General features: G+C 43.1%; 1 protein-coding gene across 7 annotated transcripts in view; it reads right to left on the minus strand.

The window, feature by feature from the left end:
• Positions 1–26219, minus strand: part of tymp (thymidine phosphorylase) — a 91047-nt gene that overhangs the window by 15282 nt on the left and 49546 nt on the right. For all 7 annotated transcript variants that reach the window (XM_072562772.1, XM_072562768.1, XM_072562771.1 and 4 more), the window contains 4 exons: positions 25709–25911; positions 12866–12964; positions 7189–7318; positions 5646–5764 (listed from right to left, as the gene is read on the minus strand). In XM_072562772.1, coding sequence (XP_072418873.1) covers positions 5646–5764; positions 7189–7318; positions 12866–12964; positions 25709–25911 — 551 coding nt within the window. The remainder of the gene's footprint in view (positions 1–5645; positions 5765–7188; positions 7319–12865; positions 12965–25708; positions 25912–26219) is intronic.

Below are 26219 nucleotides of genomic sequence, written 5' to 3' on the forward strand. Positions count from 1 at the left end.
CAGGCCTCCAGTCTGAAAAACAACCCTCCACCACCACCCTCTGTCTTCTACCTTTGAGCCAGTTCTGTATCCAAATGGCTAGTTCTCCCTGTATTCCATGAGATCTAACCTTGGTAACCAGTCTCCCATGGGGAACCTTGTCGAACGCCTTACTGAAGTCCATATAGATCACATCTACTGCTCTGCCCTCATCAATCTTCTTTGTTACTTCTTCAAAAAACTCAATCAAGTTTGTGAGATATGATTTCCCACGCACAAAGCCATGTTGACTATCCCGAATCAATCCTTGCCTTTCCAAATACATGTACATCCTGTCCCTCAGGATTCCCTCCAACAACTTGCCCACCACTGAGGTCAGGCTCACTGGTCTATAGTTCCCTAGCTTGTCCTTACCACCCTTCTTAAACAGTGGCATCACATTTGCCAACCTCCAGTCTTCCGGCACCTCATCTGTGACTATCGATGATACAAATATCTCAGCAAGAGGCCCAGCAATCACTTCTCTAGCTTCCCACAGAATTCTCGGGTACACGTGATCAGGTCCTGGGGATTTATCCACCTTTATGCATTTCAAGACATCCAGCACTTCCTCCTCTGTAATCTGGACATTTTGCAAGGTGTCACCATCTATTTCCCTACAGTCTATATCTTCCATATCCTGTTCCACAGTAAATACTGCTACAAAATATTCATTTAGTATCTCCCCCATTTCTGTGACTCCACACAAAGGCCGCCTTGCTGATCTTTGAGGGGCCCTATTCTCTCCCTAGTTACCCTTTTATCCTTAATGTATTTCTAAAAACCCTTTGGATTCTCCTTAATTCTATTTGCCAAAGCTATCTCATGTCCCCTTTTTGCCCTCCTGATTTCCCTCTCAAGTATACTCCTACTGCCTTTATACTCTTCTAAGGACTCACTCTATCTATCCTGTCTATACCTGACATATACGTCCTTTTTCTTAACTAAACCCTCAATTTCTTTAGTTATCCAGCATTCTCTATACCTACCAGCCTTCCCTTTCACCCTGACAGGAATATACTTTCTCTGGATTCTTGTTATCTCATTTCTGAAGGCTTCCCATTTTCCAGCCGTCCCTTTACCTGCGAATATCTGCCTCCAAACAGCTTTTCAAAGTTCTTGCCTAATACCATCAAAATTGGCCTTTCTCTAATTTAGAACTTCAACTTTTAGATCTGGTCTATCCTTTTCCATCACTATTTTAAATCTAATAGAGTTATGGTCGCTGGCCCCAAAGTGCTCCCCCACTGACAACTCAGTCACCTGCTCTGCCTTATTTCCCAAGAGTAGGTCAAGTTTTGCACCTTTTCTAGTAGGCACATCCACATACTGAATCAGAAAATTGTCTTGTACACACTTAAGAAATTCCTCTCCATCTAAACCTTTAACACTATGGCAATCCAAGTCGATATTTGGAAAGTTAAAATCCCCTACCATAACCACCCTATTATTCTTAGAGATAGCTGAGATCCCCTTGCAAATTTGTTTCTCAATTTCCCTCTGACTATTGGGGAGTCAATAATACAATCCCAATAAGGTGATCATCCCTTTCTTATTTCTCAATTCCACTCAAATAACTTCCCTGGATGTATTTCCAGGAATATCCTCCCTCAGCACAGCTGCAATGCTATCCCTTATCAAAAATGCCACTCTCCCTCCTCTCTTGCCTCCCTTTCTATCCTTCCTGTAGCATTTTTATCCTGGAACATTAAGCTGCCAGTCCTGCCCATCCCTGAGCAATGTTTCTGTAATTGCTGTGATATCCCAGTCCCATGTTCCGAACCATGCCCTGAGTTTATCTGCCTTCCCTGTTAGGCCCCTTGCATTGAAGTAAATGCAGTTTGATTTATTAGTCCTACCTTGTCCCTGCCTGCCCTGACTGTTTGACTCACTTCTGTTCTCAGCTGTACCCAGATTGATTTCTTTCCTCACTATCACCTGGGTCCCACCACCCCCCCTCCCCACCCTCCCCACCCCACCCCCCCTCCCCACCCTCCCCACCCCACCCCCCCACCTTACTAGCCAGTATATTGGTCCCCTTCCAATTTAGGTGCAATCTGTCCTTATACAGGTCACTTCTACCCCAAAAGAGATTACAATGATCCAAAAATGTGAATCCTTCTCCCATACACCAGCTCCTCAGCCATGCATTCATCTGCTCTATCCTCCTATTCCTGCCCTCACTAGCTCATAGCACTGGGAGTAATCCAGATATTACTACCCTTGAGGACCTCCTTTTTAAATTTCTGCCTAACTCTCTGTAATCTCTCTTCAGAGTCTCAACCTTTTCCCTTCCAATGTCATTGGTTCCAATGTGGACAATGACGTCCTGCTGGCCCCCCTCCCCCGTGAGAACATTCTGCACCCTCTCTGAGACATCCTTGATTCTGGCACCAGGGAAACAACACACCATTCTGCTTTTTCTCTGCTGGCCACAGAAACGTCTGTCTGTGCCTCGAACTACAGAATGCCCTAACACAACTGATCCCGTGGAAGCTGACGTACCCCTTGTTAAATTAGAGCCAGTCTCAATGCCAGAAACTTGGCTGTTTATGCTACGTTCCCCTGAGAATCCATCACCCCCTACATTTTCCAAAACAGCATACCTGTTTGAAATGGGTATATCCACAAAAGACTCCTGCACTAGCTGCCTACCTCTCTTACCCTTCCTGGAGTTAACCCATCTATGTGACTGTATCTGAGACTTTCCCCCCTTCCTATAACTGCCATCCATCACATACTGCTGCTGTTGCAAATTCCTCATTGCTTCTATCTGTCTCTCCAACCGATCCACTCGATCGGATAAGATTCGTATCCCACAGCATTTATGGCAGATATAATCCGTAGTAACCCTTAAACTCTCTTTAAACTGCCACATCTGACAAGAAATACATATCACTGCAAATGCCATTTTTACTCTTTCACAATCTACAGACTCAGAAAATAACACCGTTTTATTCCTCTACAAACACTGCCCCAGGTTAAATTAATAACTATGGCTTATATTTTAAGTTTAATCAAGAGACTTATCTCCAAAAACATATAATCAAGAAAGAATCCACTATACTCACTACTGCAGCCTTTCTGTTGGACAGACTTAAAACAACAATGAACTTATCTGATTCTGTGCTGTGACCTTCGCCCAAACCGGTTCCTCTAAGGTTAGTTGTGAAATTCACTGTTTGTTAATTTTCCCAGATGCACTCCGATGTCCAGCGATACACGAATTCAAACAGCAAAGGCGGTAACTGTACAGGTGTTCCATCTCTCTCTCTCTCTCTCTCTCTCTCTCTCTCCTGCACTGACCTCACCATGTGCTTCCTTTGTCTGCTCTTCTCCCTTTTAAACTGCTGTTGTTTTGACTTTGTTTTTCCAAAGTTCCAAAACAATGCAACAGCATATAAAACAGTAATTGCTGCTCCTGGAATTCGAGGAAATCACCTCCAACACCTAAAATACCTCAAATAAAAGGAGCAGCTCTTACAGCCAGAAATTTTTCCCGTCCTCCATCTTGGATTACCCAGAATCCAATCCTGGCCTATCCACTCTGTCTATCTCTTAGAGCAATGATCTCCAGCCTTTTTATGCACTTTTTGAATTTAAGTGGATTCCAGAATCTACCCCAAAGAAAATATAGAATAAATAACTTATTTTGGTGCTGTACAATTCCAAAACCAAGTCTATATGATTAATCATTATGTTCTTTGCTTACAGTGTTCTCTCAGTGTGACAACTGTGGCTGCACATTCTCTGCCAATGCCTTTACGTTTGGGTGTAGTATGAGTCTGTTAGTTGTATATAGTCCAGCAAATGGGTGTCTGTGAGGTGGGTCTGATACTTGGACTCCATTACCTTCATTTGGAAGAAAACTGTCTCACAGAGATATGTTAATCAAAGTAAGCTTTCATTTTAAAAGTACAGGACAATGTGAGTGGGTATTTTTCTCAGCTTGTACATCTCAAAAAATCCCTGTCCCTTGATCTGACTTTCACCTCAATATTGATTTGCATAGTAATTATCTCCACATCAACTCCACTGCTTTCTTAATCAATCACTTGATGGAACTGCTAACCCACCAAAGTCATTGAAGGAATGGATTTGTGACAAACATGATGATTTGTTCCATCACATTGAGCTGCTGATACAGCTGTTGAATTCTCCTGCAAACTTCCTCTGCTGGGCAAGGATGCTTTCTGGGTGGAATCATTTTTCTTTCGCTTTGATTTTTTTCTGGAATTTTCTCCAGACTTGGGAAGTGTAACAGCATTTTATTTTAATTTTAATTGGATCCAACTTTACTTCACTGATCATATGCGCTGAGTCTCTGTCCTTTCCCCAAAGTTCACTCCTCAGCTCATTCAGTTTTGACGTTACGTCTGTAAGGAGCCAGAAACCAAGTACCCACATGTTATCTGCCATCTCACTGAACCCTTCAAATTGTTTGATGGAAAGTATTGATTTCAAGCATCATACCTAAAAATTTTCACATGACTTTCCCTTGACTTCACCACCTAACATCAGATTGAACATTAATTCTTTATAGGCAGCACTGAGTTTGTTGTATGGGGATTTAAACAAGCAAAGATGTGCAGGTTAGGTGAATTGGCTGTGCTAAATTGCCCATAATGTTCAGGGATATGTAGGTGAGGTGCATTAGTCAGGGGTAAATGCAGGTATAGGGTAGGGGGAATAAGCCTGGGTGGGTTACTCTTCGGAGGGTCGGTTGGGCCGAAGGGCCTGTTTCCACACTGTCGGGAATCTACGATTTTATGATTCAATGCTGAAGGGCTGTTACTCGAATTGAGTTTATAATCTTAACAGCTTTCATTTATTTGAGAACAGTCCATGACCTCACTCACGAATGCTTGCTGTTGGGTCACACAGTGATAATAGAAAATAAAAAGAGGGAAAATCAGGATCATTTCTGCAAAAAGCAACAAAGCCCACATTTGTGCTGAGCATGGCTGGTGCATCATCAATTGTGATAGAAACCAGTTTCTTATTCAGAATGTTTTTCTCAACCGCAACCTTTTGAATTCATTATAGATATCCTCACCCCTTATTCTCTCTTTAAGGGGCAAAAAGGTAAGAAGATCCTCATCAGTTGTCACTGTTCTTAAAAACCATCAGCTGGGCAGTGTGGGTTATGGTGATGGATTCAACGACCTGCAGTCAGAGACATTCACCATCTTACAGCTCCTGTTGTGACTGCCGAAGAATGCCTTCAGATGAAGGGTTTACTCAGCTTCCTCCTGTGGAAGCACCAAGTGATATTCCCTGTTTGCCTTTATTAATTTTTTTGGATAAAGAGTGGTCGTGAAAAATCTGTCTGTGCTGTACTACTGAGGCCTAAGGAAGTGACACTGCAATGTGCAGCTCAATTCTCGGTTGACACGCAGCAGGCTGGATCTCACACTGATGTTCCAACAGACACACTGAGTCAGCTCAGCCTTTTGTTGCTGGGTGCAACCTTTGATCGTACTGCTCTGGTGTCATGTGCAAAACGCTAGCACACAACCTCAACTGTCACGTGTAAAGCAAAGACTGTATCACCAAATACAACTCCTTTCCATCACAGATGTTGGACTGGGATAAGGATAAAATAATATGTCTTCCCACTTACTGACCAAGTAATGTGCCAGCTCTCTTGCTCCATTGATCTCCTTGAACAAAGCTCCCTCTCCAAATTTCACATCCAGAATCAGACCATGAAGGGACTCCACTGCTTTCTTCGATATTATGGAGGCTGAAAATCAGAAACTGCATTTTACTGAAAACAGCGGAAGCTTCCTCACAATAACTGCTTACTGTCCAACCTCAGCTCATTACCTCATGGGATGTCGACATCACTGGCTGGGCCAACACTTACTGCCTAAGTAAATTTGACATTGACACTTATATTCCTTGAAGTGCTTAGAAAAGTGCAAATCAAATAAAACAAAATATGTTGGAGATTTGTTCCACAGAAGTGCTGAGAACGAGTACCGAGTCTGTGAGCTTTGACACAAGCTGATAAGGATATAAAACCAACAGCTCAGACTGTAGAGAGTCAGGACAGGCTGCATTCAGAGGTTTCTGTTCACTTCCAGCAACCCACCAGAACATGGAGATGCAGGACTCAAAGAAGTCCAGTATGATTCATCAGGATGGTATCTCAGATTGAAAGGTTTTTCGGATTGGTTAGGGGTGAGGAAGGTGACTGATAATGAGCAATGGGGTAATCCTTGGAGGGGATTATGGGAGTTATGGGGTTAAGTAGTTAATCTAATGCAGGTAATTAAAATTATGTCAGAGACCAACAGGAGAGACAGGAAACTTTCCCCATTAGTACGAAATTTGGAACAAAAACAATCATAAAATTGGAGCTAAACTGAATCCAGGAGAGTTTTAGATTACTTACAGTGTGGAAACAGGCCCTTCAGCCCAACAAGTCCACACTGACCCTCCGAAGAGCAACCCGCCCAGACCAATTCCCCTACACCTAACACTACGGGCAATTTCGCATGGCCAATTCATCTAACCTGCACATTTTTGGACTGTGGGAGAAATCCGGAGCACCCGGAGGAAACCCACGCAGACAAGGGGAGAATGTGCAAACCCCACACAGACAGTTGCCCAAGGCAGGAATTGAACCTACGTTTCTGGCGCTGTGAGGTGGCAGTGCTAACCACTGTGCCACCATGCCGCACACAGAGTATGTGAAGGTAGGACATATTGTTTCAGGGGATTATAATTATACACTCTATTGAGCTATTAATTGGGGATTAAATGCATTAGGCTTGGAATGGTGACAGGGAATGAAGTGGAGAGATATCAGAGCTTCCATGGTTAACAAATTGACAGGGGTGGCTTGATGGGCCGAACAGCCATTTCTGGTTCCTATTAGAAGGGAAGGCCCGAGGAACTTCGATAGAATAAACTGTCCCAAAGTCTATTCTGGGAGAATATTTATGGTGCCAACAATTGGAGTCCTGTTTGGTGTGGGTTTGGCGTTGTAAAGGTGGGAGGATTCTGAGTATCAGAGTTGAGGAAGTAGTCTGAGGGTTAATTATATAATCCAGGGCTGTCACATTACTAGATTTCATTTCTCCATCACCTATTTAGCAAACAGTTGCACTAAGCTGAGGTCACTTACCTCCCGTTAGTGTTTACTAATTCACACTCACTAACCTGCTATGAGGGGCAGACTGTCCACTGTCGATGTCACATCCCTGATCGCATAAAGCTTCTTATCAGCGGGCACCAGCTCAGCTGTCTGGCCGACAATACAACAACCAACCTCAGACAAGATAGTCTTCATCTAAAGTCATAGGTAAAGACATCCAAAAATCAGTATGATTATATCACCAGTGTGTAGGGCCAAATGAGCTCAGACAGTTACTCACTGAGTGACTGTACACATGATGTGGGGATGCTGGTGTTGGACTGGGGTGGATGAAGTCAAAAGTCACCTGACAAAAGGGCAGCGCTCCGAAAGCTTGTGATTTCAAATAAACCTGTTGGACTGTAACCTGGTGTTGTGTGACTATTAACTACACACAGTCCCTGTTTATTCTGGGTGAGAGCCACTCACTGTGTAACCGTGCAGAGTCCCTGTTTATTCAGGGTGAGAGCCACACACTGTGTAACCGCGCAGAGTCCCTGTTTATTCTGGGTGAGAGCCACTCACTGTGTAACCGTGCAGAGTCCCTGTTTATTCTGGGTGAGAGCCACTCACGGTGTAACCGCGCAGAGTCCCTGTTTATTCAGGGTGAGAGCCACTCACTGTGTAACCGTGCAGAGTCCCTGTTTATTCAGGGTGAGAGCCACACACTGTGTAACCGCGCAGAGTCCCTGTTTATTCAGGGTGAGAGCCACTCACTGTATAACCGTGCAGAGTCCCTGTTTATTCTGGGTGAGAGCCACTCACGGTGTAACCGCGCAGAGTCCCTGTTTATTCAGGGTGAGAGCCACTCACTGTGTAACCGCGCAGAGTCCCTGTTTATTCAGGGTGAGAGCCACTCACTGTGTAACCGCGCAGAGTCCCTGTTTATTCTGGGTGAGAGCCACTCACGGTGTAACCGCGCAGAGTCCCTGTTTATTCAGGGTGAGAGCCACTCACTGTGTAACCGCGCAGAGTCCCTGTTTATTCAGGGTGAGAGCCACTCACTGTGTAACCGCGCAGAGTCCCTGTTTATTCTGGGTGAGAGCCACTCACTGTGTAACCGCGCAGAGTCCCTGTTTATTCTGGGTGAGAGCCAACCACTGTGTAACCACACAGAGTCCCTGTTTATTCTGGGTGAGAGCCACTCACGGTGTAACCGCGCAGAGTCCCTGTTTATTCAGGGTGAGAGCCACTCACTGTGTAACCACACAGAGTCCCTGTTTATTCTGGGTGAGAGCCACTCACTGTGTAACCGCGCAGAGTCCCTGTTTATTCTGGGTGAGAGCCACTCACGGTGTAACCGTGCAGAGTCCCTGTTTATTCTGGGTGAGAGCCACTCACTGTGTAACCGCGCAGAGTCCCTGTTTATTCTGGGTGAGAGCCACTCACGGTGTAACCGCGCAGAGTCCCTGTTTATTCAGGGTGAGAGCCACTCACGGTGTAACCGCGCAGAGTCCCTGTTTATTCTGGGTGAGAGTCACTCACTGTGTAACCGCGCAGAGTCCCTGTTTATTCTGGGTATGATCACTTGGCATGGGCAGAAAATGGCAGGGGTTGAATGTAATTGCATAAGAGGCAAAAGAGATCACATTCTCACCACTGAGATAAAAGTCAGGTGTTACTTGCATGTGTCCATTTCTCCCACAACCTGCTGGAACAAACTTTGCCTTCCCAATTAATCTCTACCCAGTCAAGAATCTCTGCTTCAACCAGCTGGCAGCAAAAAGCAGGTAGGTACCTGATGAGCTGCACGTCCTTATCCACCTCGGGATAAAGTTTGCTGCTTTGTCCACATCGTAACATTGCTTTAATTGATAGTTATAATCACTCTCCCTCTCCCTTCTCAAAGTAGAGTCGGTGAGTCCAAGTGGACAGAGGTAGCCTGTCTCTCTTGGCCACCTCTGAGCCCCATTGGTCCACAGCAAACATAGGGCAGCTTCTGGCTGAAGGCCAGGCTTCTGCACACATTACAAAGGGGTTACTTATGGCTACATGGAAGCATGAAAAGGGACAACAGAGAGCGGCAATGTCTGAACAGAACAGAACCCGTAAAAGGGCTGAAAGGATAAACCAGTAATTGGCTTGCTCTGCTGGCCCAGGGATTATCCTTAAACAAGAAGGTGTAAACCATCTATGATCAAATGATGCAGGACTGCCCACCTTAAGCAGAGAGCTGTCAAGACATGATCACTGACAGGTACCCACATCTTTCAGACTCCTTTGGCACACACACAGGAAAGATTGGTCAGCAGTACCAGCTCAAACCCTGCCTTGTGGGACAAACCAGGAAGACACACAAACTGACCTCCGGAGGGTAGTTACAACTCTGCACATGCTTCAACAAGAGCCATTGTGGAGCACACCACAGGGTTCCTGCAGATGAGATTCAAATGTCTGATCCAGTCAGACATTACAGTAAATCGTGGATGGAGGTTCCCACAATATACTGCACGTGTTTCCTGTCTCCACGTCATCCTAAGTCAACACAGCCATGATCACCAAGTCAACTCTGACACAACATGGCTGTCCTCAGGATCATGCGGCTTGTCCTGGGACAGGACGAGATGCAGAAGTCGGAGGTCTCCTCTGAGCAGGAAGTGGAATGGGAGAGAGCTCAGATGGCCCAGGAAGACCCTTACAATCACTAAGATGATACAGCTACGGTCTGCCAAGCCAGAGTGACATGTCCAAACCTCACTGGCATTTGTTTCCAGGGGGAATCGAACTACGTGGGCATGTTTCTTTTCATTTATTGGCTTTCTGAAGAAGAGTCATATTTATCTCAATACCTTAGCTCTGTTTCTTCCTCCGCAGATGCTGCAAAGTCTGGTGAGTTTCTCCAGCACTGCCTGTTTTTATTGCTTTGAGTATTCTATTTGTTATGGAGCAGCAGGCTGGGAACCGTCAGTGTTCTACTCAACATATCTCATTGACTCGGAAGCATTTCATTTTGCACCACAGTTTGCAATAAAAACAAGGTTCTTCTTTTATCTGCTGGTGAGGTGATAACTTTGGGGCAGATGACCTAACTGAAGGGGCTCTTGGGCTCTGCATTAACCACACATGGAATATACTGTCTATGTCTCCTCCAGTTCTCCCGAATGATAAGGATACATTGGAAAGGTTGCTTGGCTGTCTCTGTAGAAATGGTTGTTTCTTTAATATTTAATTGTGGCTGTAACAGTATGAATACTCTGGCAAGCAAAGGTCCACAGGATGTTGCAATATTCTGGGTCACGCCTCCATTCAGGAGAAGATTGATTGGGGGCACTGCCTCTGAAGAAAGCTCGCTCGGGATGTCAGTTGTCCCATTCTTCTGGCTCTCCCTGCAGTCCTGTTGAATATTAGGATCCTGCGACTATACTGTTGCAATGCCTGTGCATTGTCAGTAAGTGAGATTCTGTGTCAAGAGCTGTACAAATGCTAACCCTTCCCCACTATTCCTGCCAAAGAACGATGAGAGTCACCCTTGCCTGTGGCACATACTGAGAAGCACGGGGGGGCTCAGTGATTAGCACTGCTGCCTCCCAGCACCATGGACCCAGGTTTGATTCCAGCCTTGGGCAACCGTCTGTGTGGAGTTTGCACATCCTCCCTGTGTCTGCGTGGGTTTCCTCTGGGTGCTCCACAGTCCAAAGATGTGCAGGTTGGGTGAGTTAGCCATTTCAAATTGCCTGTAGTGTTCGGCGCATCATTCAGACCGAGATGGGTCTGGGTGGGTTACTCTTCGGAGGGTCTGTGTGGACTTGTTAGGCCAAAAGGCATGTTTCCACATTGTAGGTAATCTAATCTAATCTAAAAACTCCCTACAATGTAAAAGCAGGCCCATTGAGTCCATCCTGACCTTCCAAATAGCAACTCATTCAGACCCAGCCCCTTCCCCAAAATCCTGTATTCCCCATGGCTAATCCACCAATCCTGCTCATCCCAGGTAAATATAATTCAGCATGATCAATCCACCTAACCTGCATGACTTTGGAGTGTGGGAGGATACTGGAGCACCTGGAGGAAAGCCATGCAGACACGGGGAGAACCTGCAATCTCCACACAGATAGTCGGCCGAGGGTGGAATCACACCTGACTCCCTGGCACCATGAAGCAGCAGTGCTAACCACTGAGCCACTGTGCTGCCCAAGAAGGCCAAGCCAAGCAATGGAAATTCCCACCAGGGAAAAGATGCTCAACTCCTACCTGCCCGTAGGTGCCAATTACCTCTCTGCATGAATTGCCTGTGCAGAACCTGCTGTGTGGCTGTCCCAGGTGCAATATCGTGAGGCTAAACTGATCGGATACCGTGTGTGAGTTGCTGAACCTTCAGAGTTTTGATTGCACTGCCTAAATGCTAAGTCCATAGCTTGCTGGCTGACAAGAGGGCATAAAGGCACAAACATCACTAATGCAGTAAGGCTTTCAAAGGAGTCCCAAAGGAAAGACAGCATTTCCTGGTAACCAAGGAGAAGGTTACACTGCTTTCACTTCAGATAACCATGTAGGCACCCAGTGGGGAAATGAGACTACAGGAAACATTGGAACAGTGAAAGCCAAGATAGCTTTACATTATACATTAATGAAACAGAAATGTGACAGAATGCTCTTAAAAGAATTTCTTCTTTTTTTGCCAAACGCTTCATCCAGATGTGATCCTAACATCCACAGCTGGGGTGGAAGGAGCCCGATAATTGGCAGGTCCTGGTGGGAGGCCTTCTTAGGCTGGTCCTAGGCTGGTGAGAACCACCTGGTAAAGGTATCGGTTACCCTACTCAACCTGATCTGCAGCATGCAATGGGCGCACTGACAGAGGAGCATGGCACCTCTAGACTGTCCTGAGATGAAGATCCCAGGGTGTCTGCCTGTTGCTGTTTCTGTCTGTGGGTAGCAACCAATCTCCTTGAGAAGAATGGGAGTGAGGTAGGGATGCTTTATCCCCCTTTTTGCCTGGTCATTGATGTGGAACGCTTGTGGTCGGAGTGCAGATCTGAGCAATATCTGACAATCACTGAATTTTCTACTGGACCTGGAGCCCCAGGGCAGCCACCACCATTTCCAATGGAAACAGCCAAACAAACTTTCCAACGTGTCATCATCATTTGCCAAAACTAGAGGAGACAAAAACTGGACAGAATGTTCTACCTGACGCTGGACCAAATTTGTGTACAAGGAGATGAAGAGTGTGGTGCTGGAAACAGCATCTAAGGAGCAGGATAATCGACGTTTCGAGCGTAAGCCCTGATTCCTGATGAAGGGCTTAAGCCCGAAACGTCGATTCTCCTGCTCCTCGGTGCTGCCTGATCGGCTGTGCTTTTCCAGCACCACACTCTTCGACTCTGATCTCCAGCATCTGAAGTCCTCACTTTCTCCATGCGAACAAGGAGCAAACATTTCGAAATAAAAGCAGGAAGCTGAGAACATTATGCTGGTCTGACAGTAACTGTGGAGACAGTAACAATTCCAAGAAATGCTTGGAATTGAATATTGCTCTTCTTCAAAACTGAGATTACATGGCCTTTGATCACTCACAACGACCAACTTTAATAAAAACCGAAAGAACTGTAGATGTTGTAAATCAGAAACAAGAACAGAAATTGCTGGAAAAACTCAGCAGGTCTGGCAGCATCTGTAGAGAGAAATCAGAGTTTTTGATGCAGCAATACTGAAGGGATGGTGAAACTGCTATAGAACAACATTAACCTCCTCAAACATTACCTCTTCTGGATTCTTCTTAATGTTGAATCCTGGGATGGATTCCAGTTTGTCCAGTGTGCCCCCAGTGTGACCCAAGCCTCGGCCACTGATCATTGGAACCTGCACAGCCACAACAATAAGAACAACAACTTGGATATTACATAGAAATAAAGAACATGCTTTCCGATAGTGCTTCCCACAAGCTCAGAATGTTCCAAAACCAATTACTTAGTCTCTTATTACTTATTATTTCAATTACTTAATTACAGTTAATTACTTGTAATGTACGAAACACAACATGCAATTTGCACACCACAAAGTCCAACAAACAGCAATTTGACGTCAAGTGATCTTATAATTTAACTGTAGGATGAGCAATAAATATCAGCCAGAAACGGGTGATCCCTCTCGTGCTGTTCACTGAGTAATTCTGTGGAATCTTATCCATCCATCCAAGAGGGCAGGTGAGACCTTACTTTGATGGCAGCCATCTTTACTTCTCCACTAATTCTCAACCTCTCCACTGTCTCTAAATTATCGCACTGCTGGTCTGACTTCGAATCTTCAATGAATAATCATTTCCTCCAGCTAAAACTTGGAAAAGAATTGAAGCCATTACTTTTTGTTCCCACTACAATCACTTCTCCCAACTTCATTCCCGTCAGTGGAGGCTGAATCAAATCCTTTGTAATTTTTGGTACGAAGATGTGGGTGTACTATCCCTTAAGAGAGTTAAAAGCTGATAGAGCTATCTGACAGCACTAAGTGTTCTCAATAAGGTAACAATGTAACACTTGCTCAAAAGCTAAATTAGCTGGTTGCCTTGAAATGACAAAACAGATCCGAATTCGGCCAATCACTTTAAATTATACCCCGACAAACACCAGACTCCAATCTAGTTTGAATTGAGTATATTGACAATCTGATGCTTTGGGGGGGATAAAACAGGGGAAAATGGAAGAGTTGAGAGGAGAACTGCAAAGCTGATGACATCTGCACACTGCCCATAAAAAATAGCTCTCTTAAACGGTACCTTTATCAATCAGTAACCTGTGAAATAGTATTCCCAAGGAGAAGAAAAGAAGACCATAATACAGAGGAGAAACGTAAGCTGCTTGGTTTTAAAATACAAGTGTTGTTTTATAAATCTTAATTGGGAGTTTTATCAGACTAGCATTATGGAAAGGGAAGGTAAAAGATAGGTTAGAGGAAAGACTTGTACATAGTTGTAAGTTAATTATTCTCTGTTATACTTAAAGAAATGAAGTTATTAATTTTTACTTTAAATAGTCCTTGGCCATTTGAATGATTACAGCTTTCTGTATTGCTGGTTTTAAATTAAGCAGGCGGGTTTGCCCCTGTGTCATAACAGTTTGGGGGCTTGAGTCCGGGATCTGAACTGATTTCGACAGATTCGAATAGATGTGGGGTACAAAAAATACCCAGCAGATTTAATCATTTGCAGGTTAGTGTCCTAGATCTTTAAATACAACTTAGGTGAGGCAATTTGTTTAATCGCTGTGACTTGTGGTTGATTTAATTAAAAGTGAAAGAAATGGCTCTTAAAATTGCTGAAGATGATTCTCAAATTTGCCAAGAAAGTTTAGAAGGAAAGAAAAAGGCCATAGTTTTAGAATTAGCAAAAAAGTTAGATTAGGGTTTAACCAAGGACAAAAGTAAAGGTGAAATTGTAAAGGGGTTACTCAGACACTGAGGCATGTCAGAGAAACAGACAAGTGCAGTAGAGGTAGAAAAACTTAAGTTACAATTGAGGAACATGGAGTTAGAAGATAAAGAGAGAGAGAAGAAAGAGAAAGGAGAGAGAGGGAAAAAGAAAGAGAGAGAAAGTACTGAGTGGAGCAAAAAGAGAATTTGAACTTGAGAAGTTGTGACTTAGCAAAGTTAAATTAACAGGATGGAGATTAAAAGAGAAGGTAGTGACATCTATAAATATGTCAAAACTCTGCCACATTTTGATGAGAAAGATGTTGAAGCCTTCTTTATTTCATTTGAAAAATTGGCTAGGTTGATGGAGTGCTCCAAGGAATTGTGGGTAATGCTAGTTCAGGCTAAACTGGTAGGCAGAGTTAGTGAGGTATTTGCTGCACTGTCAGATGAGGTGTCAAGAGATTATGAAAAGGTTAAACAGGCTATTTTAAGTGCTTATGAATTGGCACCAGAAGCATACAGACAGCGGTTCAGAAACATAAAGAAAGAACCAGGTCAGACTTAGGTGGAGTTTGAAAGAATTAAACATCGTCATTTTGATGGATGGGTATGTGCTTTGAAAATAGATAAGATATTTAAGGCTCTAAGAGAGATTATTCTACTGAAGGCGTTTAAAAAATCACTTTCAGAGATGGTAAGAATTCACATGGAGGAACAGAAAGTTCAGGAAGTGAAAAGAGCAGCAGAATTAGCAGATGAGTACATGTCGGTGCATAAGACAAGCTTCCGGCCGGAATTTCGACCTGTGAGTGATAGGAGTTTGGAAAAGGGGAGATCCTACACTACTAAACCAAGAGTAGAGAGCACTGGTAAGAATTTACCACAGGATAAAAACGAAGTCCAAGAGGGTGGAAAGGAGGTGGAAGGCCTCAGGTGTTTCCACTGTGGTAAAGTTGGACACATAAAGTCACAGTGCTGGTTGTTAAAGAAAGGCACTGTGGGAAAAGATGGGATAAAAGATGCCAAGCCAGTGGCATCGGTGAAGGTAGTAAAGGAAACCCCAGGAAGAGCCAAGGATCTGCAGGAGAGTGCACAGCCTAGGCAGGGTCTGGGTATGGAGTTAGTACCTGATCTCTACAAGGAATTCACCTCTGTGGGTAAAGTTTACTCAGAAAGAACAGGGGGAGAAGGACAAGAAGTTATAATTTTGAGATACAGGATCTAACCAGTTGCTGATAGTAAGGGATGAGTGAATATGCACTCTTTCTGATCTGTTACCCAAGAGAGTGGTCATTTGTGGGATAGGTGGACAGATATTTAGCGTTGCCCCATGTAAGATCAGGTTGGAATGCCAACTTAAGACTGGGGTGGTTACAGTGGGAGTGATTGACAGACCGTCAGTTCCAGGAATTCAGTTTGTTCTTGGGAATGATTTGGCAGGATCCAAGGTGGGAGTGACACCCCTTGTTATGGAGAAGCCCAAAGAAAACCAAGAAACTGAGGAGTTAAAACAGAAATATCCTGGTATTTTCCCAGACTGTGTGGTAACCAGATCCCACTATCATAAGTCACAGCACAAAGAGAAAGATAAAAGAGTTGTAATATAAGGACATCTGTAAGAATCACATGGGGAGGGCTAATGCTATTGTACATGAAGGAGACGTAGGGAATACTGCTCCGATAAAACAACACCCCTATTGGCTTAGTCCTTTCAAAGGAAGATGGGTCCGGGTGGAGGTAGAGGCCATGCTCAACGAGAACATCATTGAACCAAGCCAGAGCGAGTGGAGTTCGCAGATCGTCTTAGTTCCCAAACCCGGACGGGACTCAATGATTCTGCGTGGATTATTGGAAGGTCCGTTATAAGATCGGACTCTTATCCAGTTCCTAGATTGGAGGACTGTATGGAGAAAGTCAGACAATCCAGTTACATCAACAAGTTGGGCTTAATGTGTGGTTACTGGCAGGTACCTTTATCATAGTTGGTGAAACAAATTTCTGCATTTGTAACCCCAAATGGGCTATATCAATTTAAAGTGATGCCCTTTGGAATGATGAACGCACCTGCCACTGCCACATTTCAATGACTCATGAACAGAGTTCTGGTTGGGTTAAAAAACTGTGCAGTCTATTTGGACGATGTAGTGATCTTTCATAAGTCCTGGAAAGATCACATGGTACAGTTTGCAGAGCTCTTTGAATGACTATGAGAAGCGAAACTTAAATAAAATGGAATTCACAAAAGCAGAGGTGATGTTCTTGGAACATAACATTGGTCATGAAAGGTTGATCCCACGGAACGCAAAGACAAAGGCCACCAAGGAATTTCCACGACCAACCTTGAAGAAAGACGTGCTTCAATTCTTAGGACTCAGTGGATTCTATCGGAAGTTTGTTCCAAACTTCAGCAGCGTAGAGGCACCGTTAACCGATTTGGTGAAGAAGAACACAAAGTTTCGGTGGACAGAACCATGCCAGGAGGAATTCAACCATTTGAAAACCATATTAACCACCGCACCAGTTTTACCTACACCAAACTTTTCAAAACCTTTCAAAGTTGCCATCGATGCTAGTGACATAGGAGTTGGAGCTGTACTCCGACAGGAAGATGAGGATGGGGTTGAACTGCCAGTTGGTTACTTTTCAAAGAAGATCATCATCTACCAGAGGAAATACTCCACAATGGAAAAGCAGCGATTGAGTTTGGTACTGGCCTTACAACATTTTAATGTGTATGTCATGAACAATGGTCAGAGACGGTTATATACACGGATTACAATTCTCTTACATTCTTAGAACACTTTAAAGACAAGAATATGAGACTATTTCATTGGAGTCTTATGTTACAGACATTTTGTTTAAAAATTATACTTGTTGTGAGTCAGAAGAATGCAATCACAGATGTGTTATCGTGGATTTAACTGATAGATTTGTCTTTATTTAATGTTTTATATATAGAGAGAGAGGTATATGGGAAGAAGTTAAGGTGAACTTAAAAATATCTGTGACAGGGTAATGTGCTTAAAAGTAGGGAAAAAAATGAAGCCATCTTTTCATTATGATGGTTCATCTTTTTCTTCAAGGGGGAGGTGTTATGAAGATGTAGATGTACTGCCCTTTTAAGAGAGTTAAAAGCTGGTAGAGCTGTCTGACAGCACGAGGTGTTCTCAATAAGGTCACAAGGTAACACTTGGTTGAAAGCTAAATTAGCTGGTTGCCTGGAAACGACAAAACAGATTTGAATTAGGCCAATCAGTTTAAATTATACCCCAAAACACCAAACTCCAATCAGGTTTGAATTGAGTATATTGACACTCTTAAAAGCCCAATGACACAATCTGATGCTCTGGATATAAGACATGGGAAGATTGTTATGGAATGGCCAGACCACTCAAAACATCCTTAAGTAGGCAGTTCTAGACCATAATTTTGCAATTTGTTTTGGTAAGTGTACAATGAAAATTACACTGAGTATGTTAGCTGGGTTGACCACTAGATTTTAAAACAGACAAAAATGTATTCACAAAATTACACAATGACACGTGAAGAACAGAAGAGAGAACCCCTATAAAACTCATTCTATCCAAACTTGACTTAATTATGCTGTTCTGAATATACACAACAGTCCCAATCAGCAAACCTCTTTAAAAACCAGTAAAAAAATACAATGCATGCTTACAGGTTAAAGTTGAAGGGCAGAGAGAGAGAGAGAGAGAGTTTCCACACAGCTCCCTATTGAACCCCTCACCAGGTCATACTGACCACTCCCCTTTCTTTATATAGGTCACTTCTAAAACATGACCGCTTTGGCCTGAAGTCTTATCTGCTTACATATAGAGTCATAGAATCATAGAGATGTACAGCATGGAAACTGACCCTTCGGTCCAACCCATCCATGCCGACCAGATATCCCAACCCAATCTAGTCCCACCTGTCAGCACTCAGCCCATATCCCTCCAAACCCTTCCTATTCATATACCCATCCAAATGCCTCTTAAATGTTGCAATTATACCAGCCTCCACAACTTCCTCTGGCAGCTCATTCCATACACGTACCACCCTCTGCGTGAAACAGTTGCCCCTTAGATCTCTTTTATATCTTTCCCCTCTCACCCTAAATCTATGCCCTCTAGTTCTGGACTCCCCGACCCCAGGGAAAAGACTTTGTCTATTTATCCTATCCATGCCCTCACAAAAAGCCTCTCAAAATCCTTTTCCTCTCTATACCAAACCAGACTGATCGGAGCCCGGCCTGGTTTATTACCCCTCTGAGAAATAAATCAAGGTATCCTTGATTATCTTTGATTATCCTTGAGTATTCTTGAGCCAAGGAACAGCTTTTAGAAAAAACAGGGACTAGCTTTGTGACACCTCGCACCTTAAAAGTATCCCATCAATACCAAACGATGGCTTCATTTTTAACCCTCCAAAACCTGGTTTTTAGTCTAAACATGTATACATTACACTAACTATAAACATGAACAACCACAGGCGAACTCAGGTCGTGGTACACCTGCCACCGAACACCTCTGTATTTCATTCGAGTCTCGATAACGCATCGTCAATCACATTTTCGTGACCTGCCACATACACAATTGTCAAATTGAATGGCTGCAACAAGCTCCGTCTAAACAGTCTGGCATTCTTGTCCTTACATCTTTCCACAAATGTCAATGGGTTATGATCAGTGTACATGATTGTCTCGAATGCATGCTGCACATGTTCCATTTATACTGGTGTTTAAAGAGAGTTTGCTTATGGGAACTGTTGTGTATATTTGGAACAGCATAATTAAGTCTCATTTGGATAGAGTGAGTTCTGTGCGGGTTCTTTATTCTGTTCTTCGTGTGTCATTGTGTAATTTTGTGAATACATTTTTGTCTGTTTTAAAACCTAGTGGTCAACCCAGCTAACTTACTCCGGGTAATTTTCACTGTACACTTACCAAAACAAAGTGCAAAATTATGGTCTAGGGCTGCCTACTTAAGCATGTTTTGAGTGGTCTGGCTGTTCTGGGGTGTTTTACCCCAGAGCATCGGATTATGTCATTGGTTTTTAAGATTGTCAATATGTTAAATAGAAACACTGAAATGTGGTAATGCCAACACCAAGCTTAAAGTCTCTTTCTCCATTGTTGAATATTTCTGCTGATGAATGTTCAACTTTCTGGAAAAATACCTGATGGGTCTTTTGATCCCCTCGTTACCCTCCTGCAGGAGCACCACACCGACACCCACATCACTGGCAATGATAGCCACCTTGAAAGGCTACATGTAATCTAGGGTGGCTAATACTGGGGCAGTGGGTAATGCAGTTTTTAGGCTGTCAAATGCCTTTTGACAGTACGTTCTCCACTGAAACTTCTTGCCCTTTTTTAACAATTCAGTGAGTGGTGCAGCCACACTGCTAAAGTTCGGCAAAAACTTTCGATAAAATCCATTCAATCCCGGGAACCGTAGTACTGCTTGTCTTGTCGACGGTGTGAGAAAGTCCCCAATTACTTACATTTTCACATCCTCCATGGTGCCATTTGTCCATGTCCAATAACATTGTCCAGGAAGGTGACTTGGGCTTTGGCAAATGCACTTTTAGCGAGGTTTACCACCAAGCCTGCCTTCCAAAGTTGATCGAATAAGTCCGATAAGTGCTGTAAATGTTCCTTCCATGTGTGACTAAAAACCACCAGGTCATCAATGTAAACAGTATAATTGGGTAACCTGGCAATGGCCTTATTACTCAGTCTCTGAAATGTGGCTGGAGTGTCTTTTATACCAAATGGCATGACTTTGAACTGATACAGTCCATTTGGCATTATGAAAGCTGAAATTGCCTTTGCTCTCTCTGACAGAGGTGCTTGCCAGCAGCCTCTGAGAAAGACCAACTGAGTTGCTTGTCCCACTTTTTCAACGTAGTCCTCCAACCATCAGTCTTTGCAACGGCGTTGATTTTACGATAGTCCACATATAACCGTTGGCGCCATGACAATGGGTGAGCTCCAGTCACTGAACTCACTTCGATTGTGCCACCTTGGAGCATGCGCTCTATCTCCTTCTGAACCTGTGCCAACTTTAGAGGGTTATGCCTATAAGGATGTTGCTTAATCAGAACAGCATCTCCTATCTCTACATAATGTACAATTAGGTTCATACTTCCCAGTTTATTTCTGCTTATCTCCCCATGTGACAGTAGTAACTGTTTCAGATCATTTCGATTTTCTTGTAGAAGGTAACTCAATAATTTATCCCAAGTTTTGACAACTTCCTCATTGTCCAACTTGATTTGAGGAATGTCCAATTCAGAATCCTCTGAACCTGGTTCTTCCTACTGTGCTGTAATCATTAACACCTTCTCCTCTTGCCTTCCTTCCCTATCCCCTTTGAGCATATACACATAACACACTCTGTGAGATTTATTTCTGTCTGGAGTCGTTATTAAATAGTTCACCTCACTCAATTTCTTTTCAATTTTAGACGGTCCACTGACCGTTGCATTTAAATGTTTCCCTGTTACTGGAAGTAACACCAATACCTTATCTCCAATTGCAAATTTGTGATTTCTTATCCACTTCCTGTTTCATTGTATGCTGTGATACTTTTAAATGCTGTCTAGCTAACTCTCCAGCTCTATTTAATCATTCTCTAAAATTTGACACAAAGTCCAAATGGGTGCTCTCTGAATTCTGACTTACTAACTTGTCTTTAATCAGTTTTAACTGTCCTCTTCCTTCATGCCCATTAATTCAAATTGACTGAATTTGGTCAATTCATTCACGACATCTCAGATCGCAAAAAGAACAAATGGAACACTCTTATCCCAATCACCTGGATAATACTGACCAAAAGCCAACATGGTCTTTAGTGTTTGATGTCATCTCTCTAGTGCTCCCTGTTATTCTGGATGTTATGCAGTCGATTGAAATTGCTTCATTCCCAGTTATTTATAACCTCCTTGAATAGTTTGGCTGTGAAGTTTGAACCTTGATCTGACTGGATCTCTATTGGTAGTCCTTAACTATTAAAAAATGTAAGTAATGCTTCTACAACCCTATTAGTTGTGATGTTGCAAAATGGGATTGTCTCTGGAAATCTAGTCAACAAATCCATTATTGTTAATAAATACTTATTCCCACTTTGTTGAGATAGGGGACCTATGCAATCAATCAAGAATCTTGTGAAAGGTTCCTCAAATGTTGGAATAGGTACTAAAGGTGCAGGCTTTATTACTGCCTGTGGTTTTCCAATTACCTGACAGGTATGACACGTCTGGCAAAATTCAACTGCATCCTTGTGTAGTCCAGACCAGTAAAAATGTCTTCATATTTTAGCCTGTGTTTTCCTCACCCCTAAATGACCCCCAAGTGGTAGCTCATGCGCCATCTGAGCACCACCTTTCTATACCCCAATAGCAAAACAATTTGATGAATCTCTGCCCATTTCTCATTTGCTTGAATGTGTAATGGTCTCATTAAGATATCATTTGTTCAGCAATAACACACAGGAATGCATTCACTTTCTTTCTCTGTGAATGCCATTCGATATAACTGTTTTAAGTTCTCATCTTTCCGCTATAATTCAAATAGCTTAGCAGAGCTAAAGATGCTTGCATGTTTACCTATTTGCTCCCTCTCTGTTCCACTTATCAGATCAAAGCAAGTTTTGGATAATACTATGTGAGCTTCCTTATCTGTGCCTTTTGATCTCTCCTGCTTCGACTTGTGCCTCTATGATCTTGTGATCACACTATTTGGGAAAATTCCTGGATAAACATCTTTCACTTCTTCAGTTGCCTGCATCTTCATTGGCTTTTCAACTAGAGTGGGCAGTACATCTATCAGTGAATCAGCTATATAATTTGCAAGGACAAATTGTATTCCTGGAGCTGAAAGTTTGTCCAGTAGTCCTACCACAAATTCCCCACTCTTCTCTGGACTCTCTAGCCTCACTTTACATAATTGAGTGCAATTGTGGCACTTACCATGAGTTCCTGTTACCAGTACCTTTTCTGGCAATAGTCCCTTAGAAGTACATATCTCCTCATCCTTCAGCATCACAGACTGAGAGGATCCTGGGTCCCTTAATATTGGAACCTCTTTATATGCTACTCTTGGCCTATGTGAATAAACTTTATCCTTGCATGTATATTTTTTAAGCAGATCTGGCACTTCCTCCTTTGCCAACCTTTGATCATCTTGCACACTCGGAGGCAGTTGTTTCACTTCCCTTGTGCTTTTTGTTACTAGTCCAACAAAACTCCCAGGCTTGTCCTGTTTCCTCCATCTGGCTTTCTCCTAGCCCAACAACACTGTGATTTTGTGTGGCCCACTGTATTACAATCAAAATACCGGAGTTTTTTAACTTCTTTGTCCCCATGAAGTTGCTTTTTCACCGTGTGGTAAGTTCTCCTTGTGATCTTCACTGAGATCTACCTTTCCCTTTCCACGAGAGGATTTCTCTTTGCCCCAATTTCTATCCCTCATGGACTGAAATTGATTCTGGAAGCCAAACCATGTTTTATGGACCAGTTCATAATCATCAGCCACTAACCTTGTCATTTTAACTCTCTGCTCTTCCACATGAGTTTGCACTACTTCCTCACTGAGGTTACCTTCAGCTTTTATCTCCAGCCTTTTAAGCTGACTTTCCTTTTTAAGTGTCAGTTTTTGAAGTTCAAAAGCTCCCTCTTTTTTTCCTCTTTTCTGCTTTTAATCATAATTCAAACTGTTTCATTTCTGCTGTCCTTTCCTTATCTCTTGCCCCTCACTTACGCTGCTTCAATCCCAATTGAACTCTTGCCATCTCTATAGATTCTGATGGTTTCTCCGGCAAGTTTAAATGCGGACTTATTGCTTAATTATCTCTCCTTTCCTCACAGAAGCAGGCAGGTCCAAATCCAGTCGGTCTCCTAATTCCTGCAACTTGGTCTTATTCACTTTTTGCAAAACTTCCAAAGGGACCATATCTACATCCAGAGAACTTTTGGTGACTGAAAGAGCCATTCCTATCCCAAACTTTGTCTACCCAACCAAACCAACACCTGAACTAAAGACACTAGCACCTACCACTCGCTGTTTAAACTCCCTCAAAGAGCCGCCAATCTGTTATGAACTAGGCCAGACCACTCAAAACATTCTTAAGCAGGCAACCCAGACCATAACTTTGCAATTTGCTTCGGTAAGTCTACAGTGAAAATTATCCAGAGTAAGAGTGCTCGGTTAACTACCAGGTTTTAAACCAGACAAATATTTATTCACAAAATTACACAATGAAACACAAAGAAGAGAATAAAGAAGCCCTCCAGAACTCAGTCTGTCCAAACTGGACTTAATTATGCTGTCCTGAATATACACAACAGTCCCAATAAGCAAACTCACTTTAAAAACCAGCATAAATGGAACACTTATGGTTACAGGTTGAAGTTGGAGGGCAGAAAGAAAGAGAGACATTCCACACAGCACATTGTTGAACTCCTCACCAATCCAAGACTGAACTAAATTGCTCAGCTCAGCTAAAAGAGCTGACCACTCCACTCTCTTTATACAGGTCACTTCTAAAACTTTGGCCTGAAGTCTCATCTGTGTACATATAAACAAAAGGCCTCTCAAAATCCTTTTCATCTCTGTACCAAACCAGGCTGATTGGAGCCCGGCCTGGTTTGTTACCCCTCTGAAACAATCAAGGACAGAGCCTCCTTGAGCCAAGTAACAGCTTTTAGAAAAAAAAGGGACTAGTTTTGTGATAAAATGGAACAGTTTAGAGGAGAACTGCAAGCCAATGACATCTGCACACTGTCCAGAAAAAAAGCTCTCTTAAAAGTACTTTTATCAATCAGTAACCCGTGAAGCAGTATCCCCAAGGAGAAGAAAACAAGACCGAAATACAGAGGAAAAACTTAAGCTGCCTGGTTATGAGCTAAGAAGTGTTGTTTTGTAAATCTTAATTGGGTGATTTATTGGACTAGTATTATAGAAGGGGAGGTAAAAGATAGGTCAGAGGAAGGAATTGCAAATAGATGTTAGTTAATTATTCTCTGCTATACTTTAAGAAATAAAGTTGTTAATTTTTATTTTAATTAGTTCTTGGCCACTCAGATTTTTACAGATTACTGCACGGGATAAATCTGAATTGAATTGAATTGAATTTATTAACACGTGTACCGAGGCACAGTGAAAAGCTTTGTCTTGTGAGCAATACAGGCCGATCACAGAGTTAAGGTGAATAGATAGTAAATAATAGGTAAATGCGGCAAAAACAAAAACACAGGTAGAGGCGAATATTAAGAGTTTGTGAGTCCATTCAGTATTCTAACAACAGTAAGGTAGAAACGGTTTTGAAACCAGTTGCTGCATGTGTTCAAGCTTCTATCCCTTCTCCCCATGTTAGAGGTTGTAGACAGACATTGCCAGGGTAGGATGGATCTTTGAGAATGCTGGCGGCCTTTCCTTGACAGCGAGCCTGGGAGATGGGTGGTTGGCCTTTGTGATTGTCCGGGCCAAGTTCACCACTCTCTGTAATCAGCTCCGATCTTGAATGGCACAGTTACCATACCAGACAGAATGTTCTCGATGGCACACCTATAAAAGCTGGCAAGGGTATTCACCGTCATGCCAAACTTCCTCAGCTGCTTGAGGAAGAAGAGACATTGTTAGTCCTTTGTGACCAGTGCGTCCACATGAAGAGTCCAAGGAAGCTTGTTGTGGATGACCACTCCCAGGAGCTTGACACTCTCCACTTATTCCACCTCTGTGCTGTTAATGTGTAGGGGAGCATGAGTAACATCCTGCTGAAAGTTAATAGTAAGTTCCTTGGTTTTGCTGGCATTGAGAGCTAGGTTGTTCTCAGTGCACCATTTTTCCAGGTCTTTCACCTCCCATCTAGGAAGGATCCTAGAAAGATCTTAGGAAACCTTTTCTGTGTTGCTGGTTTTAAATTAAGCAGGAGGGTTTACATTGTGTCGTAGCACTTTGTTATTCTAATTGGCCCTGACTCGACCACAGCAGGGCCCCTTTTCCCAGCTCTGTGATGGCCCTGCCTCAGGCTGCCGACTGCAAAAACCCACATCCTTGCTTCTATTCATTCCAGTCATGACTTCCTCTCGTCAGACCTCACTTCTCCCATCCTCCCTGATCACTAGCTCACTCAAAACTCTGCCATCCGATCCTAACTTGGTCAACACATCTTGTATCTTTACTGTCCTTACCTTGCAACCGCATGCAGCCAATGCTGGTGCAAGAATGAGGCTGACCTTGTCCCCGACTCCTCCTGTTGAATGCTTGTCAACTACCAACCCAGACCACTCCTTTGGCCATTGCAGGATAGCACCAGACACTTTCATCTCCTGGGTCAGATTCACTGCTTCCTCTCGTGTCATTCCCTGTAGACGAATTGCCATCAGCATAGCCCCTGACAGAGAGAATTATGGAAATGTGTCATAGGTAATGCAACCAGGTCCTTTTCATTGCAGCAATGATGGCTGTGTGATACCACTGACATTCAATATCACGTAGTAAGGGCTAATGCAGCTACAGATGTGCACTTCCTTAGCCACATCTGGGCAGTGTTGGGTTTACCCATCATGGCCACCATGTTGTTTCTTACAACAACCCATCTGTGATCCTTAAGGAAAGGCAATCTTTCATCCTCACTTGGTCTGGCCAACATGTGATTCCAAACACACAGTAATATGGTTGACTTATAACTGCCCTCTGAAA

Source organism: Chiloscyllium punctatum, chromosome 44, assembly GCF_047496795.1.
Source record: "Chiloscyllium punctatum isolate Juve2018m chromosome 44, sChiPun1.3, whole genome shotgun sequence".
Classification (NCBI taxonomy): domain Eukaryota; kingdom Metazoa; phylum Chordata; class Chondrichthyes; order Orectolobiformes; family Hemiscylliidae; genus Chiloscyllium; species Chiloscyllium punctatum.